This window comes from Arvicola amphibius, chromosome 4 (assembly GCF_903992535.2).
Source record: "Arvicola amphibius chromosome 4, mArvAmp1.2, whole genome shotgun sequence".
Taxonomy (NCBI): domain Eukaryota; kingdom Metazoa; phylum Chordata; class Mammalia; order Rodentia; family Cricetidae; genus Arvicola; species Arvicola amphibius.
In genome coordinates this window covers 53,335,344-53,354,320 of record NC_052050.1, presented here as the reverse complement: position 1 = coordinate 53,354,320, position 18,977 = coordinate 53,335,344, and the positions used below count along the sequence as shown (strand labels likewise).

The 18,977-nt window shown below is 49.5% G+C and overlaps 1 protein-coding gene across 1 annotated transcript; it reads left to right on the top strand.

Annotated features, from left to right (window-relative positions):
• The first annotated feature begins 11,013 nt into the window (after window positions 1-11,013).
• Rcvrn (recoverin) lies at window positions 11,014-18,419 on the top strand. Its single transcript, XM_038324571.1, has 3 exons — window positions 11,014-11,394; window positions 15,237-15,348; window positions 18,304-18,419. The coding sequence occupies exons 1-3, from the start codon at window positions 11,014-11,016 to the stop codon at window positions 18,417-18,419; spliced, it is 609 nt and encodes a 202-aa protein (XP_038180499.1).
• Window positions 18,420-18,977: the final 558 nt, after the last annotated feature.

The following is an 18,977-nucleotide window of genomic DNA, read 5'->3' as shown; positions in this document are numbered from 1 at the left end:
TCCCCACTCTCACCCTGACACCCCTTCCCAGACTCAACAGAAAATATTTCCAAAGTCCTCAGATAGCTGTGTGCATGTCCAAAGGCTTTGTGGGTGGAGTCTCAGAAAAATCTAGTCTGCACCATGCCCACTGCTCCTCAACACTATGACAACCTTGTCCCGAGCTCTCCCAGGCTGCTGACCACATGACCAGGTCCTGTGGGATGGCAGCCAGGGTCAGCCTTTCTATTCTCTTATGGGTCCAGCTGTGTGTACCTGATCAGTAGGAACTGATGTTCCCCCTTACTGACGCTGGGCAACAGTGCAGACTCTGAGGCTGTAGGTTATTGCCACCTAGGAGAAGGAACTTTGGGAAGTCACAAAGTGAGCAGGGGGCCTGCAGCTGGGAACTTGTGCCCTGGGAGGTCATCCTTCTTCATCTTTCCCACAGGCGACCTAATAGTTGACTTGTCTGTCTCCCCCAAGGGCAGAATCCTCTGAGCATAGCTCGCATCTTTTATTCTTTCGGGCTAATAGCAGACAATTTACTAATCCCAACCCTTTCTGGCGCCTCGTCTACAGAACCTCTGGTGTTTCTTAGAAGGGTGCCTGATACATTAAAACAAACTAAGCATCGTCGCTTTTCTTACTGAAACATCTCAACCATAAAGGCCACCACAAGGACATTTCACCAACCTGTGCTTCACATTCCAGGACTTGGCATGAACCATGACACCAGCTGTCAATATTCGGATAGGACTTCCTGGTTTCTGTATTAAAAATGGGTGCTGTGGTTTGGCACCCTAACTTGTGAGTGATGGTCAAATTCCAAGTCTTGTCATACACAGGGGTTTGGGGTACCACAGTGTGGCTCATGACTTTGTTCCCTTACCCCCATCCAAGGGTTCAAAGTTGTCACTTCCTCCAGCATAACCCCAGTTGGCTGATGTGAACCAATTTATTCTGAGGCCATTCCTGCTTCGTTGCCACCTCATCTCCTTTTCAGTCTATACGCATATACCTCCCCCCCCCCACCCCCGCCACACACACTTTCTCCCATTGTTCATTCAGGAAGCATTTTGTTATAGACAAGCAATGTGTCATCTATCTGAGGACAGGCTATGGCTCTGTCACCCAAACAAGCCCGTAGACCTGTGTTCTGTAGACTCCCCTCTTCCGGAGATAATGTCGGCTCTCCTCCTCTGCCCATTTGAGTTCTCGGAGGTGCTGGCTGTGTGCTGGTTTTTCTGCATCTCTTCGTTTTGCACACCTGTTTTCTCAGCGAATGCTTAGAACTGGGAGCTGAGTTCTGGAACTAGTCTGTGTCTAGGAGGACACTGTCCATCCACAGGTGGACAGGTGTGTTTAGACCCTTCTGGAGAGAAGGTACAATCCCACTCTGCACCGGGATCTTAAAATATTACTGCTGCTAGGCCTTAACCCAGCAGCAAGATTTGAGTCTCATCACTACCGAACTCTCAGCTCATACCTAGCTCCAGTTTCAGAAACAGCTTTGATTGCTTTTCAGTACCTTCCCCTGGACTACAAGTAGAAAGAGCGAGAACATAGAGGACGAGGGTGCCAGGAAATGACGCCCAGAACTATGAGTCAAGTGTCCAGCCACCTCGTGGGCGAAATGAAGATGCTGATGGCATCTGAGAACTGAAGGCGCATACCCGAGGTTGAGTGTTCAAGCTGTCATTGCGGTCCTTGTTTGCAGTACTGGGGACCCAACCCAGAGTCACGTGTGTCTAAGTCAGTGCGCCCCACTTAGCTACACCCAGCCCTGTTATCTTGCTTTTGTGAACATGTCAGTGCTTAGGTTCTGAGAGGCTTTGGCTGGGTTTGTTCAGGGTGAGCAAGCATCCATTGTCCAGGCTGCGAGCTGCACAGCCCTTTCTACCTGCCTTGCTCGGGAGTGCCAATGCACTTACGCTTTGTCTGCAAAAGCCTGATTTTAAAAAAAAAAAAAAAAGTCTCTAAAATGAATGATGTTAAAAAAAAAAATGGGTTAGTTGCCATGACAACCTCCAGGAAGAGACACTTGTTACCCTTCATTATTTTCTAGTACTTTTGAACAGTACCACAGTGCATAGGCCATTTGAAGGATGTGGACGGCAGCCCAGAACTCTCTCTAGGATTGCTGTGGGGGACTACCTTTCTACCTCCACATAAGACCCTGTTGTCTCTGGAGGATTTCTACAATGGATGGTTAATAGCTGAAACAAAGTATCCAAATTCATGACAGGGGACTGTGTTGATTCCCTCTGGGAACTCCAGCCAATTACCAGGGTAATGGACGGGTGTGTGAGACTCTTGGCTAAGCCAAAGTCCCTTCATGGAAATACAAGCCATAAAAGTCAAAAGGTGTCAAAAGACCTTGGCTTGTCGGAGGGCTTGCTCCCAGCTGTGGGTAGCCTTGACAGGAACTTGATCGGGAGTCTGAAGAAGCTAGGGAAGGCATTGTACAGACACAGAGTGAGGGAGCAGGTCAACTGCACGATGACTTAGCGCGGAGACCCCCTCACCCCATAGTTGTCCACACTCCGAAAAGTACCCTTCCACCCCCCTCCCATTCTTAAGGTAACCAAGGTGTGATTAAAATACAGTAAAATCCACCCTTTAATGGAGCGCAGTTCTTTGAACCTTCACATCGATGATCTTGTCAACCGACCAAGATTGGCATGCCTTCATGTCAGTCCCTCTGCCTACCCCTGATCTAGCAACCAGACCGATGTTCTCTCCCTTTGGTTTTGCCTTTTCCTACAGTGCCATTGTCATTGGAGTCGCACGGATACAACCTTCTGAGTCAGCCACGATGTCGTGTGTGTGTGTGTGTGTGTGTGTGTGTGTCTGTAGAGGATCCCCTTTCACTGCTGAGTGGTATTCCATCCCATAGGTGAACCCCAGGGTTCCCTTAGTTTTAAAATAAGTTTTCTTATGCCCTGGAAGTCATAGGCCCAGATCTCCAGTTTGTATGACTGGTTCCAATCCATTGCTTCCTACATTCCGGGGACTCCTTCCCCAGACCCCCAGCTGTGCCCTTGGCTGGTTCTGATGCTGCACTCACTTGGTTGGTGATTCTCGTTTTGGGTCAGTACGGAAAGCAGGAAGGGGTAACAACAGAATGTCACCCTCCACTGCGGCAGCGGGCTATCTCTCAGTGCAGGAACATCCTCTCCTGCAAGGGGCTGTCACCTCAGTCTTCAGGGCCTGGCGTTTATGGAGTAATGACCCTTGGACACAGCTTGAGCCTTTGCAGAATCTATCACCTGCCAACTGAGGGTGCTTGTCCTGAGAAATCTCTGGAGCTTTCAGATCCAATGTTCTCCCCCATCCCCTCACGGCCTATTTGCACCCTATGCACGTGGTCGTGTGTAACCTGGCATCATCTGCACAGCTGTGGCCAGAATCCTCATGATGGACACACTTCTAGGTAAACCCAAATGGAACTGAATCATGTCACTAGCTGAGAAGTACTTAGTTCAAACCCTCAAAGAAACTGTAAGTCAGTACCAGTACCTTCTGGGTCTGTCCCCAGGACCTAGGATGGCTATAAAGACAGGGCCAACTGATGGAGTCTTTGTGTCCGGCTGTGCTTTGACTTGTTGGCACTCGCACAGACGAGCTCGAGACTACACCTTACAACCGGCAGAGACAGGACCTAGCCCAGCTGAGGTCAGGCCAGGCTGCGCCTACTTCTCCAAGCTGTCTTATTGGGGTACTGCCGAGTGAAAGGTGGATCCTAGAAGGCTCTTATGAAGCTCCAGGTAAACTGAGGCATTCCTAGACTCAGATGAGGGTCAGAGTTGGGGAATCAGAACCCAAGGATCTCATATGAGAGGCAAAGCTGCTAAGACACCCCGGAGGAAGGGACTCATCCAACCCCTCCATTGCTGGTTAATCGTTTCTGCGGGAAAGTTCCTGAGGTGAGGGACCTGCTCCTCAGGGAACAGGCTCCAACAGTGGCTCAAGATCAAGGCTCCACTGTCCTAACCTTCTAGTGCTGAGTGGTGGCTCTTGGGGACTGAACTGTGGAGGCTTGGGCTGGGGGAGTGGGGAAGGCCTTTAGATGCTTCCTGGGTGATATTGGAAATGAGACCCCTTAGTATCTGAGGGGAGCTCCCAACAGGACTTCAGTGGTAGAATGTGAAGGGCCAGAGTCACAGGGTGACTCTGGGACAGAAAGAGAGAGCTGGGCCTGGCTCTGCTGTGCTTCCCAGTTTGACCCACACCCTGAGGTCATACCCTGTCAGGACTTCTATGTGCTCATCTGTCCGTCCCTACAGCTTCCTCAGCAGACAGGTTCTTGGACCCAGGCACCAACATTCCAAGGGACACCAGCCAACCTGGGTGAGGGCCCGATTCTGTATGTCCCCCCTTCCTCGGGGAATGAGATGTCCAATGGCATCCCCTTGCAACCTGAGCACATCAGCAAACCCCATGAACGTGGAATTTTCTAACAAAATAAACTCGCTTGTTTGGTCTGTTTTCTGTAACTTTTGCTAAATACTTTATACATTTTTAATGTTGAAAAGCGGTGTCTCCTGCCAGCATTCCTCGCCCAGGATGAATGTGTTTATTCCACGCTGTATATCTCTCCATGCTCTGGCTGCCTAGACCAGTAAATAAAATGGATGTAATATAAGTTGTAAGTAACACTGTCAAAACCCTGATCCCAATGGAGGCTGTCTGCCTCCCCCACCCCGTAATGGCATCTGTGTGTATTAATTCTGAAGAATTAAATGTTTAAATTAGAGTTTAAATCTTGAAGGTGTTTGCTATGTAATTGACCCACACTATTCCAAAGTGTTTTCAGGAAATCCAATGCCATTCACTCACCCCCCCCCCTTTCAGGTCTGTGTACTCTTGAGATGCTTAGATTTATCCCATGAAAAATAAACTCTCTGGAGACGATGGGTCCTATGAAGACCCTCTTTCCTAGAAAGCCGCATGCTTTCATTCCCACACAGTCTCAGCGTTCCAGACACTGGTGACGGTTTCAGTTCTGATGACTTAGCTGACGGAAAAAGGACCCCAGGACCTGGATGCCCAGAAGGACCCAGCATTACTGGTTCCAGCCTTGTACATCCCACTCCCCGACTTCCGGCTTCCCTTCCTCCTTTGGAGTTGCCGCTCTTGTTTCTTTACTCATTCACCCACTCATGGATTCAGCGAGTATTGAGCGTGCATTTCCTGTCACTCTCCTCTCTGAGTGCCGGGATTACCTCGGTGAATGGAACCAGCAGCTCTGCCTTCATGCTAGCTGGATAGCAGGACCAGAGAGAAAAAGCCCAGAGAGCTACTTAAGGGCATCTCTCTGAGCAACTGCAAAACATGAAGTGTGGAGGGACCAGGATGGCAAGGCTGCATGTTATACCAGCGTGATTGGAGTGGCCCTGGAGAGAGGGTCTCAACTGATTAGGCACAGGGAGACAAGGGAGGGAGCCTGACAAATGCCAAGGAAGGAAGTTCTAGATTAGTGGTTCTCAGCCAATGGGTTGCAACCCCTTTGGGGGTTGAACGACCCTTTCAATATCCTGCATATCAGATATTTATATTGCAATTTATAACAGTAGCAAAATTATAGTTATGAAGTAGCAATGAAATAATTTTATGGTTGGGGGTCACCAAGACACGAGGAACTGTATTAAAGGACTGTAGCATTTGGAAGGTTGAGAACCACTGTTTTAAACCAAGAGAAAGCCATGCTAAATGTTTGAGAGCAGTGCAGCTGGAGCACAGGAGAAAGCTGGGAGAATCCGCTCAGGGAAATGGTAGCAGGATGGGGCAGGGAGGGTCTACAGAGTGGCACTAGCTGTTATAAACCTTTGATGTTCACTCTAGAGGATGAAGGCATCTTCATGGCATGTCGCTGTCCACAGGGGGTGTGGGCCACAGGTAAGTTTGGGAGGGCAGTCCGTGCCTCCCTGGGTGTTCTTTGGAAGTAAAGCCAATATCTTAGCAGGTGAAGAAGTTCTGAGGTGACTCTGGGAATCTGGGTCCAGGCAGGAGGGACAGGCAGTGAGGATGGCTGGGCTTGAGAGCCCTGACCAGGCTGAATCCCACACTGCTTCCATTCCCCTTTCCCCTGCCGATACAGACTGTATGAAGCCCAGACTCCGGGCCAGGGAGTGGCAAAGTTCACCTTAGCTCAGAACAGGAGACCTGGCGGAGTGTGCTGAGGGCTGGGGTCCGAGCTCATAAATTGCTGAGCTTTGCCTAAGGATGAGATGCAGAGGTGACCTCTAGGGAGCTCAGGTCCAGGCAAGACCAAAAGGAGTGACACAAGTGGCCTTCTCCTTGCAGGGACAGCCACTGGTCTTTCTTGGGGCAGGGAACAAGTTTACGGGCCCAGCTCAGACTTAACAAATCGGTTCTCAGTACACCATCTCCAGCAAACTTGTTTGGCCAAGGAGCACGAGTGCGGCCTCTGAGAGAAGATGTTTATGCAGGTTTTCAAACAAACCTCTGGGTCTTGACCCCTCACTCTCCCCAGCATCAACACAGCTGCCCCATGTCCTTCCAGGGATCCCCTCCTGCAGGGGGTGCCTCCAGGGCACAGCAATCTGAAGACTGGAGACTGGACCCAGCTGCATCCCACCTGCTTCCTCGCGGACAGAAAAGCCCAGGTCTCCATTAGATCCTCCCACCCCAGTTGGAAGTCATTTGGGACTCTTCACTGTCAGCTCTTCCGTTGCCGTGGCAACCTCAGATCCTCACCTAGGGAAAGGGAGAGTCAGGCCTCTGAAGTCAGCCTCTCTGAGAGCAAGAGAGCAAGCGGGAGAGTAAGTGGAATAGAGAGAGGAGGGGAGCAGGCTGTTGTGATACACACACTTGGAACTGGCAAATCTGGGGCTGTTTCAGATGCCGCCCCTCAGGAGCAGTAGAAGCCATGGCCCGAAACAGTCTTTGGAGCCACTGCTTTTAACTTGTGACCTGGTGGCCTTGCTTCAGAGGTCAGCTTCTTAAAGACAGCCTGACGCCCCGAAGGTACTTTAAAATATATGTGTTATTAGTGGTGTGCACGCACATGTGTGTGCATGTGTAGAGGTCAGAAGATAGCAGACTCTCCCTCTCTGGTATAGGTTTTGTGGGTCAAATTCGCAGTCAACTCTCAGGCCTACAGGGCAAAGGCTTTCACAGTGGCCCATCTGTTTAGTTTACCTGGAGGCACTTCTAACCAGCTCTCAGAAAGGACTCAGTTTCCCCTTCCCTCAAGGCAGTGTTAGGCTGCACTGCTGTTGCAGATGCTTCCAGGGTTGTGCCTGGGGCCAGTGAGTTTTCAAGGTAACTGGCCCCTTTGAGAGCAAGAGCAAAAGCCTCCTGCAAGGTCAGGGAGAGTGCTGGAGAGAAACCACTCTCTCTCCTAAGTTGTGGGAAGCGCTCTCTCTCTCTCTCTCTCTCTCTCTCTCTCTCTCTCTCTCTCTCTCTCTCTCTCTCTCTCTCTCTCTCTCTCTCTCTCTCCTGAAAAGCCCTCTGGCAGCACATTGGTTGGCTTCACAGGGGTATAAGCCACCACTTTGATGTGTGAACCTAGGTCCTCCCTGAGCAGTGTGCCAGGGTGGGTAATGTTTTAGATACTGATTGCCCTCCCAGAGGCCCCATCCTCAGCCATAGCACACTGTTGGGAAGCTAAGGGAATGAGGTATGGGAGAGCGCCTTTGGAAAGGCTATTGACACCCTGGCCTCTTCCTGCCCTCCTCTTTGTGCCTGCTGTCTGCCATGAGATAAGCAGCTTCCTCCACCCAGCATGCCCACTGGGACAGGCTGCTACAGAGCAAAGGCTGACTGCAGACAGAAACCACAACAGCTGAGAGCCAAGAGAAGCTTCTGTTTTCGTTTATTGCCTCAGGTACTTTGCTGCAATGACAGAAAGCTGGTTCCCACTTAGTTGCAATGACAGAAAGCTGGTTCCCAGTGGGCCTGACAGGTGAGGGTGCCAGCAGTGAAGACCTGCTTTCTCCACCAATGGCCGGTTAGCAAACAGGCTATACATACATTTCACTTGCCTGCCTGGAGACGTCTGGCATCTGCTTTTCATAATTCCTGCCTTGAGCACCTGCTCCTCATCTTACATAGCAACCCTGGGGTTCCAGAAATCTCCCCGGCTCGAGCTAAGTGAAGGGGTCTGCCCACCTTCCCTCTAGTGGCAAGGATTTGGATCTAGCAATGCCCATGAGGGTCCTTCCTTGGGTTCTGGGCTCATACCTGAGCCATGACAGTGTGCAACTCCCTGTTCTGAACTGATGATTTGCCCATAATTTAGTTAACAAGCTTCTGATAGCCTCCAGGGTCCCCCAGTACCACGTTGGGCTACAAAGAAACCTCCTGTTGGCTGAAATTGAGACGGTTCAGTGAATAAAGAGGTTTGCAGCCAAGCTTCATAATTCAAGTTCTAGCTCTGTAACCCACATGGTAAAAGCAGAAAAGCAGCACTTCTGTACATTGTCCTCTGACTTCCATATTTATGCCATATCCATGTCCATACACACACACACTATACACACACACTCATATATATGTATGTATATACGTACATATAGATGAATGTTTAAGAAATTGTATTTGAAAGATCTGAGGTTGATTTCAGTGCTTGGGAGTGCTCTGAGGTTAAGAACAATTGCCTTGCAAGCAGAAGGATGTGAGTTCAAATACTCAGACTCCCCAAAGAAAACCAGGTGTGGTTGTGCATGAGCCTGTCACCCCAGTATTGTGAGGGAGCAGAGACTGGGCTCGCTGGAAACCGGTCTAGCTCTAACTTCAGGAAAAGAACCCCCATCTGGAGGAGTAAGACATAAAGTGATAGAATAGGACACATGACATCCTGTGGCCATCATGTGCATGCATAGGCTCATATATGCTCACGCATGCTCAGACACTACATACACACATACACACACACATACACCAAAACTTCCTTAAAATATGATTTCAGCATTTCTTTTGAGGAGCTTAAAGATCAGTCTGATGCTGAAGAGAAAAACCCAACTCCAACTCAGATTTTACCCTTGTCCGTTCACAGCACTGGTCCCCTGTGATCCCAGTGGGTGTGGGCTTTTACCCACCTGCGAGAGACAGTCATTGTGCCATGGACAACAGCTGGATGTCCTCTCGTGCAATCAGCTCTGACAGTGTGAGCCTAGGGAAAGCATCGGATGCCATGCGTTGAGGGCGCCATCCCCAAGCCCTCGCTTCACCCAACCAGCCCTATATCCAGGCCTCTATCATAAACAAGATCTTTCTAAAATAAGCATCTCATCCCTCAGCTATCCCACAGGGCAGAGCAGTGCGCTGGCTGCTTTTATGTCAACTTGACACACACTAGTCATGACATAAGAGTCATCAGAGAGGGTGGAGCCTTGGCTCAGAAAATGTCTCATTAAGATTGGGCTGTGCACAAGGGCATTGTCTTAATTAGTGATCAATGGGGGAGGGCTCAGCCCATCACGGGTGAGGTCATCCCTGGGCTGGTGGTCCTGGGTTCTATAAGAAAGCAGGCTGGACAGGCCATGGGGAGTAAGCCAGTGAGCAGCACTCCTCCATTGCTCTGTATCAGCTCCGGCCTCCAGGTTCCTGCCCTGTCTGAGTTCCTGTCCTAGCCTCCTTCGGTGATGATGAACTAGGATAAAAGCCACGTGAACCCTGTCCTCCCCGTCTTGCTTTTGATCATGGTATTTCATCACAACAGTAGCAACCCTAAGACAGGCAGGGAATTCCTTGACGAAAGCAGGGAAAGATGGTAATACATCTTTAGTTTGTAGGGGATGCTTGGAAAAGAGAAATCTTGGTTTGCAAGGGTCCGCATTGTAGAGAGGGTCAGGTTAAAGGCCAGCATCAGCAGGTAGTAATAGGAAATAGCAAGAGGGTAGGGGAGGGGCGGCCATGAATGGCACATGAAAACAATAACAACAACAACAGAATATTACACCCTACATTCAAGTGACACATTCCTTTGCCTGTGTGACAGGCCTCTCTCCCTTGCCACCTGCCTGGTCTGCCTGTTTTATTCAGTCTGCCTGCTTACCCCTCCTGGACAGTTTTATTTTATTGCCCTTGTTACTGAGGAACAGTAACAACGGTGCTTGACTTACCATGGGGCCGGGTCTCGATGGCCCATCTTTTGTTGAACACACGGTAAGGAAAGGGCTCACCGAACCCACTGAACTCTGTCACTCGGGTTTCTCCACTCCAGTTGGCTCAGAACACTTACACAAGACTAAACCCTCTGGGGTAGTCGTCTCCCTCAGATGCAAAGGTGTGTTTTGTACTATGGTAAAGTCAAAACATTTAAGTGGGCTCCTGGTGAGTCTGGAGGCGTGTGTGTGTGTGTGTGTGTGTGTGTGTGTGTGTGTGTGTGTGTGTGTTCAGCACTTCTGCCTGTCAGTTTGAACTATTCTGTCACTGTTCTGGCAATGGGGACAACAATCGATAGGAACACAGTCTTTCCCTTGCCTTTCTGGGAGCTTCCATTCTGGCAGACAGTTTGGGGTTTACCAATGGACTTGGGGGAGGGTGCCATGGTAGAGTGCTGGATAAAAGGCTTTGCTGAAAAGGTGGCTAAGGGAAGGATTAGAAAGGCATCCCATGCAGAGAGAGGTTAAGAACGTGCCCTAGGCTAAGGGGCAGAGCTGGGAATTAAACCTAGCTGCCTCAAACCCTGAGCCCCTAACCCCTTACTTTATAAGGTCCTATGGGTGCCGCCCCCTGGGGTGGTGAGCTCAAAGAGGACTTGAGTGCAGGAGGATGCTTGCTTCAAGGGTCCCCCTCGGGTCCTTTCTTCTCAGCGGACACAGAGGGTTGAGCGACTACTCTCAGCTCTTTATTTTAATCTCTGGAGGGTTCTGTGCCCCTCCTCCCTCCAAAGACTGGGAGGAACCGTCTGCAAATCCCCCTAATCCATCAGCACCTGGGTCTCCACCCCACAGCTGCACACAGCCCCACTAGCCAGGCGGCCCCACTAGCCAGGCGGCCTCACTAGCCAGGCGGCCTCATTTGTCCCTTCCGCCCTCACAGAGCCCACGCTCCCTCACCATGGGGAACAGCAAGAGCGGGGCTCTGTCCAAGGAGATCCTGGAGGAGTTGCAATTGAACACCAAATTCACCGAGGAGGAGCTGAGCGCCTGGTACCAGTCCTTCCTGAAGGAGTGTCCCAGCGGCCGCATCACCAGGCGGGAGTTTGAAAGCATCTATTCCAAATTCTTCCCGGACTCCGACCCCAAGGCCTACGCGCAGCACGTGTTCCGCAGCTTCGATGCCAACAGCGACGGTACGCTGGATTTCAAGGAGTATGTGATCGCCCTGCACATGACCACGGCGGGCAAGCCGACGCAGAAGCTCGAGTGGGCCTTCTCACTCTACGACGTCGATGGCAATGGTGCCATCAGCAAGAACGAGGTGTTGGAGATCGTCATGGTCAGTGTGTCTCCGTCCCTGCTTCCTGTGTGGGATGGGGAGGAGGCCACGGGGTGGAGGACACAGACGCTGTGTAGCCCAGTGGAGCGGTGGCCAGGCCAGGGGCCAGGAGAGTGGAGAAAGGAAGGGTCTCCAAAGTACTGAGAGAAATAGAGGGCACCCCCACAGCATCATCTGCTTCCCCAAGAACAAGCCTGATGTTCCCTAATCAATACAGCGTAAAATTTCCCTTCTTCCTTCTTCCCTCAAGCACCCTCCTTCCCCCTCCTCCCTTCCCCTCCCCTCTCCCTCTCTTCTCTTCCTCCTTTCCCCTCTCACACGGTTTCCGGTTTTTCCATTAAATCTTCAGGTTTTTTTTTCTAGCAACACACATTCAGGTTTTACAACAGTAAAGTAGAAACATGTATGTTTCAATTACAAAGCATTGACCACAATGTGGACATGGAATCTAGGTCCTGATTGGTCCTCTTCCTAATCCTGGTGTGGTGGACCTACAGCAGGGATCCTCAAGGTTCCCACCCCCTCTGTCTCCTCTCCCGTCTGTCTACAATTTGTTCTGAGTAATTTTTTTTTTGGTATCTCACAAGATATTCTATTTTTGTCTACTCTATAAGCAGTCTGTGAAATTTAGAAATGATGCAAAAGTAATCTTGCAGACTAAAATCTATCACCAATGTCCGTCCACTAACTGTCAGTTCATTGCTACACGGCTTTCCAGGGTTTTATCTGCTTTAAGACAATTCTGGATTCCTAACATATTTACATGCGATTTCTCCCACGCTTTTTCTGTTATTCTTTTATCGTGAATATTTTCTATATCATCACGAATTTTTCAGAAACTTTTCTTTGTGGGAATCTCCCTTCTGCCGTTCAGCTGTCCTTGGGCTCTCAGCCTTCTTGCCTCAGTCCCCACTGTAGCTGGGACGTGACAGATGTGACCACGTCGACTTAAAAACATGCTAAGAACTACTTACAAATTCACCCTATGGAAATGTCATAAGGTCATTCAGTCAAACATTCCTATAAATGTCGACATCAGAGAACTTCAATTTTCTCTATATTACACCACTTAAGGTCTTTCTTTGACTTCTGATTTTCCTCCTAATCCCTCCTGTCCCTGTCACTTGCTGTATTTCTCAAATTCCTTTCCTGTTAGAAGTTACAATATTCTTCATATTTTGTGCAGTGTTTGGTGCGCTTGTAATCATGTTTTTACTTGTAGAATTCTCCCCCCCTCCCTTATTAGGACAAACCACAGACATAACAGCAGCTCGGGGCAGACTGGGTCATCTCTGGAATAGGGGTGACAAGTGGTGCTCTCACTGTCCGTGGGGCAAAGCATGCAGAGCAACCTCCTCTGGGTTAGTTTTGGAGTCCCTGGGTGGCACGGGATGGGGACCAATTCAAAGCCACCTAAAGGTGCTAGGTTGATGCTCTTCTAGAAGAAGAGGAGGGAAAGGAGCAGGGAAACGAGGTGGGGAGGAGAAACCGAGGCTGTGCAAAGTGTGCAAGCTTGCCTTGCACGTCACCGGGTCATAAGGTCATTGTGAGAGCACCGTCTGGAAGTCAGAAATGATGAGTTCTTGTGCCAGCTCTGACACCAACTCATTATGCAACCGTGGGAAAGACATATAACCTCCCCGGGTCCAGGATGAGGCTTTGATGCTTTCTATGGCCTTTCCCAGAACCCTGAAGGCTTGACTCCCTCCCATTCCACCACCAACCAGTAACAATGCTGAAGGAGAGGTGGCGCAGACAGCCAGTCACAGCCAGTGTTTAGCCACCATGCCTGGACATAGTGCAGGTAGATCAGGAGAGTGGAATTCTGGGAGTCATCTGTACTTAAGTTCATTCTGTGCTACCTATAAAGCCCGTTCCCTGAACTACCAGGGACAAGGGCATTTGTATGGATGTTAACATTCCTAAAGCCCAGGCGAATTTCACAGGCACTGCTACCCTTCTGTAGTGTCCTTGAATCTCCAGGGAGGCAGGGGCTTTGGTCATAGACGGCAGCTGCCCGGGTCCTCGTGTCGATGTATCTACCTGCAGTCTGAGCCAGCCTCACACCTGAGGATCTAGGCTGTCCTCTTTATGCTTGGCAGAGCCTGGAGCTGGTGAGCCAGTAGACTCCTGGAAACCTGGTCTCGGAAGGATTAATAGAGACCACCTTGTCCTCTTCTCTGATCTCATATAGGTCAGGAGCACTTCTGACTTTGTCCTCGCTAGGAGAGAAAAGAGGCTAACAACACCCAGCCTTTCTCTGGATTCCTCCCTGAGCTACTCCTAAGGGGATTTCTGCATCCTGGAGCAAACCTCTGCAATCTTGTTCACAACACCCTTCCCCCTCCCCAGTCGAGTCTATAATCTTCAGAAACGAGATAAGCAAACTCAGGTATACTCCAGACTGTAGGTTCTGGAACCAAGTTGCCTGTGTTAGAATCTCTGCTTGTTGCTTTAGGCAAGTTTGATGTTTCCAGGTTTGTTCATTGCCTTTAAATGGGACTAACAGTATCCTACCTGTAAGGTTCTCTTGAGAACTAATCTAAAACTGTTATGGAAAATGATGTAAGTGTTTGATAGGTGTTAGCCTTCATGGTCATAAGCCAGTCCTGCTAGAGAACTGGAACTCCTCGCAGATCCAGAAGACACCTTTGATTCTCTCAAGCCTGTGGAGACAGGGTCTGAGCTAGTGGCCCCCAAACTCCAACCTCGGGGCTGCTGTGATGGGATTATTGTTGGGAAATTTCTATTTCTTTCCTTTTTTTTCTAAACAAGACTATGGCACCTACTCAGAAAATGTAAAGGGTACATGGACGAGCAGCGTTTTCTCCATAGTCTCTGCCCTTACAAAGGTCTCAAGGTGTTGGCGATGCCTGGGCACTGCCCCCAGGCATTTTGAGGCAGTAGAACCTGTGGGGCTTTGGTAGGAACCTAGACTGTAAGCCTCTGGGCTTGGAGGGCACCTGATGCTGCAGGCTTTTGGGGTATCAAGAAAATCACGAGATGGTGGCAAAATAATGACCGGGGCTTCCTTTTCTACACATCCTCTCCACACCTGTCCCTTGTCTTTGTGTTTGGGTGGGAATGTTTATTTTCGCATGCTCAGGATGAGCCCTGGGCCTCCAGCATACTAGAGCCATGGCCCCAGCCCCAGCTGACAAGAGACACAGTCGAGGCAAGCTTTTGCCAGAGTGGTGGTCCCAACAGGTGGAAGGATGGTTTTGATTTCCATTTACCTAATAATTAATGAAGTTGATCACCTCTTCACATACCTTTTAACCATTCCAATCATTACTTTTCTTAAAGGAAATGTCCGTCTTTAATTCAGTTATTTTTTGTTTTGTTTGCTTTTATGTGTGGTTGGTCTTGTTTTTATTTGTCTGTTTGTTGGAGACAGAACCTCACTCTGTAGTCCTGGCCAGCCTGGAGCTCCCTGTGTAGACGGCGCTGGCCTCTTTCTCCCAAGCACTAGGATTAAATGTGTGTGCCACCACTCTCAAAGACACTTACTGTTTTAGCATTGAGTTGTAGGTGTTCTTCATCTATGTTCTATACTAATCCCATGATAAAGTAATCCTTATCAAAGGTTTGTAAATATTTTCTCCTACCCCAAGGTTATCTTATTTTGTTGTCTCTTTAGCTTGTAGAAGCTTCTTAAGTTTTAATATAATACCAATAATTCAAAAATTATCGCTCTTTAGGAATTATATAATTTGGACTAGAAAGTTAAGTCTTCACTCCATCTCTGGTAGACATTTGTGTGTGATGTGACACATGGATTTTTCAGGACCACCAAGCCCTTACTGCTCTTGTGATGAGATCCTTTTCTCGGTCTGCTACAGGCTATTTTCAAAATGATCAAGCCTGAGGACGTGAAACACCTTCCAGATGATGAAAACACCCCAGAAAAGCGGGCTGAGAAGATCTGGGCATTCTTTGGAAAGAAAGATGATGGTGAATTCCTTTGTCTTTGTTACCTTTACAGTGCCTGCTGTCTCCTGGAGACCCCAGCAGGATTCCCGCTTCTGAGTCATAGTACCCAGGCAGGACTGGGGAATGCTTCTTGTCACCAAACTATCTAAACTGTCTTCAAAGTCAGGGGTAGTGGTTGACCAGAAGCATCTGCTGTGGTTAGGTCTGCTCCTACCCTCCCTGATGCCGGTGATGGCGGGTGGGGGCGGGGACCAACACATCCCTATTACCCACAGAACTCACTCACTGCTTGGGGTGTGGGGGAGGAAGGAAAACACTGTGTATCCCAGGTCGGCAGCAAACTAGTGGTCCTCCTGCTTCAGCTTCATGAGTATTAGGGTGTCAGTTTTGGCAGTCCTCTAATGTAAAGTGTGCAGGCTCGGTGGCCATGTGTACACAACAGGAAGTTCAGGGGAAGGCCTTTTCTCCTTTCAGGCTGCTTGCTGTTCCAATGTTCCCTGCACAGTAAGGGCACCTCACCCAGCAGAGACTCAGGACTAATTAGGAAGTTAGTTTCCGTGACCCCCAAAACCCCACCATGAGAGGGTTAGATTCAATTACATAGTCAGGAATTTATTGAGAAAAAGTGGGGAGGGACCTAGGGACTGGAAAAGCCCATGTCATGAGGGCCTGGCCCCAACCGAGGAATCAGTGCAGGGATAAAGGACGGTGTGGCACTCTAAGACAGAGCTGGCAAAGTCAGTGGGGTGTCGTCACTCGGCCTCTTGGCGTCTCTGCTCTGCTTAGTGGCTAGCTGGAAGCAGCCTTTGGAGTTTTGAAAGAGGAATGAATTCCAGAGTGTGGCAGCTGGAGCTGTTGGTCCATGGCACACACAACTGTTACGGGAAGGCTATAGTACAAGATACAAGAACTGGTATCATCATACACACACACACACAGAGGGAGGGAGAGACAGACAGACAGACAGAGATAGACTGACTGACAAGGCCTACAGACTCATAGCCGCATGGTGCCAGGATAGTGAACTTGAGTGTACTGAATGGTAGCCCCAATGAGAGAGAGGAACAGGTAAACAACCCTGAAGAGTTCTTTTAGCTCTTGTGTTTTCCCTAGGGAAATATGGAGCTTATTGCTCCCATTTCATATAACTGTTTCATTTTTTTTAAAAAAAATGTCAGCATCTGCATTGTTTAAAGCCTGAAGGGTCTCCGTAAAGCATGGCTCGAGCACATCGGAGTGGCCAGAGCTAGACCCTTGTGTGTCCCCTGGCCACACTCTTACCAGTACCGAAGCAGCAACTCCTCAGGATAGAAAGCAAAGGTGGAAACGATCCATCCCTACTCCACAGTCAAATGATGACAGAACGGGAAGACGGTGGGAGCCAGGCTGAGGCAGGCAGGCTCTCGGTGGAGTGCACAATTCATAGTGGTGCTCACTCTCAAGGGGCAGCCACGTCCTTGGTTCCCCCTGAAGTGAATAACTCCTTAAATGTTGGGCCTAGGCACTCCCCTGGCTCCATTCCGCACCCAGTCCCATTGGCACTTGTTCCGTGAGCACTTGGCTTGCATGGATTCTGGCTGTGTTAGATGACTCCCTGTGATACTTAACTTCTGAATCCCCTTCCTTCCCTCTGGGTCTGTCCATGTGTCAGGGTCCCTCTCCGACTTTTTGTTAATCTGTTAATCTCAAAACTGCCCCACAAGAGAGGATGGTGTTAGAAGGCTGGCTGTTACTCCTGCTCGTGTGTGTGTGTGTGTGTGTGTGTGTGTGTGTGTGTGTAACATGCCTCCTCTGAAGACAGCATTGTTACGGTAGCAGCAGGCTCCAGAGGTGGAATTTTCAAGCTTAGAGTGAGGCTGGACAGGCAGTTAGACCTTTGAAGTCCAAATTTCACCACCAAGACGTAGGCAGAGAAGTACCCTGAATCCCAACCCCAACAAGAACTAAGGATGTCCAGAGGCCATGAGTATAAGCCAATAAAGTCAAATCCCGCTCTGTGGTACTGTGTCTACACTGTGCTGAGGACCATGAGAGGGACCACGAACAGGAAGAATCTGTCTCATCCTAGACTTCTTTCTACATGGGAATTTCTTCATGCAAGACCCCCTAAGAATGAGCTTTGTCTCATTCTTTTCTGCTACAGCCCACTCTCTGAGATGTTTGTAACCCCAAGAACAGTAACATGAAGCACACAGAGGAAGGGTGCAGTAGCATGCATTTGACTGGACTGAGCACACACACACACACACACACACACATGCATATGCACACATACATGCACCCACACATGCATGTGCACAGACATACACATGCATGCACACACAGAGGCCAGGCTAACTGGAGGCAAAGGCTCTCTCTCCATTCTCATCTCAAATGAGGTAGAACAGATTGAAGGATGAGGAACTACAAGCAGGGGAGGCAATCACAGAGGATATGTCACTTGGTGTCACAAGGTTGTCTGGGTATGATGGGCACACAAGAGACTTTTCTGCAAGCCAGGCTATCCTTGGCATGCCACTGTCCCCTGACCTCTCACTCAGCATTCCCTTGAGGGCACAGTTCCTGCTCCCGCACTGAGACTTTGGCCTGCCTCTCTCAGTCTCCTAGAATTGCCCCTAAACTTTAGGCTAGAGCTGTAGGGTAATTTTGAAAACTTATGGAAAGGAGTATTTATAATCATTGATGATGTGAATGTGTAATAACCAGCAAGGCAAGAGCCCTGCCTAAGCAGAAGGAACAGAGTAAAGGAATAGGTTCTGGGAGCCCTCTATGATGCCAGTATTTGGTTGTCTTGGGCTGATTTGAGGAGGGGGTTCAAGAGCCTTGAGGGAGGGGTGATATCTGGGAGGGCAGCGGGAGTCCCTGGGAGTGCTGAGCATTCCGTATTTTCACACAGTTTTACTAGGTGTGGAGGCTGGGTCTCACCTTTTGCAGCTTGAGACAGCTGGTACTGACTGCTGCTTCTCTACCATGCAGACAGACTTACAGAGAAGGAATTCATCGAGGGCACCCTGGCCAATAAGGAAATTCTACGACTGATCCAGTTTGAACCGCAAAAAGTGAAGGAGAGGATAAAGGAAAAGAATCAGTGATGGGAACTGCTCATCTCCTCCGCCGCCGCTCACAAAAACACCCACAGTGTGAGCATGCTCAGATGTCACCATGAGCACACACGCACACACGCACGCGCGCGCACACACACACACACACACACACACACCCTGGGCCTGGAGAGGTGGGGAACCAAACCCCTCCTTGCCAACTGAAGGTCCTTAGCAGGACACAGCTTCTTTTTGTCTTTGGTGACCCTCTCTTCACACCCTACCTGTCTCCTTCCCCTGCTCAGGTAGCCTTGTGATAATCCCAGGCTTAGGTCATAGGAGTTCCAAATGTCAGCCCTGCTTAAGCTCCTTTGGGGATTGCTGGATAAGCAGGTTCCAATAAACGCAAAAGGACTGGGCACACTGCTGGCTGGTCATTCTCCACCTGGAAAAGGAAATGCTCCCTGGCAGCTTGAGGCATTGATGTGATTGCAATTCTAGGCCACTAGGGTGCTGAAGGAGGTGCACGGGGGCCCTGTCTTTCGCTCTCCTGAGAGCTAACGGTCCAGAGGGAAGATGTTGGATCTTCTTTCTTTTGGTTAGGTTTTT

Bases quoted from the DNA above. Each gene is read 5' to 3' on its own strand.
- Rcvrn (XM_038324571.1), top strand. From the start codon at position 11,014: ATGGGGAACAGCAAGAGCGGGGCTCTGTCCAAGGAGATCCTGGAGGAG. The intron at 11,395-15,236 runs GTCAGTGTGTCT...GGTCTGCTACAG, and splicing joins AGGTGTTGGAGATCGTCATG to GCTATTTTCAAAATGATCAA. The intron at 15,349-18,303 runs GTGAATTCCTTT...TCTACCATGCAG, and splicing joins CTTTGGAAAGAAAGATGATG to ACAGACTTACAGAGAAGGAA.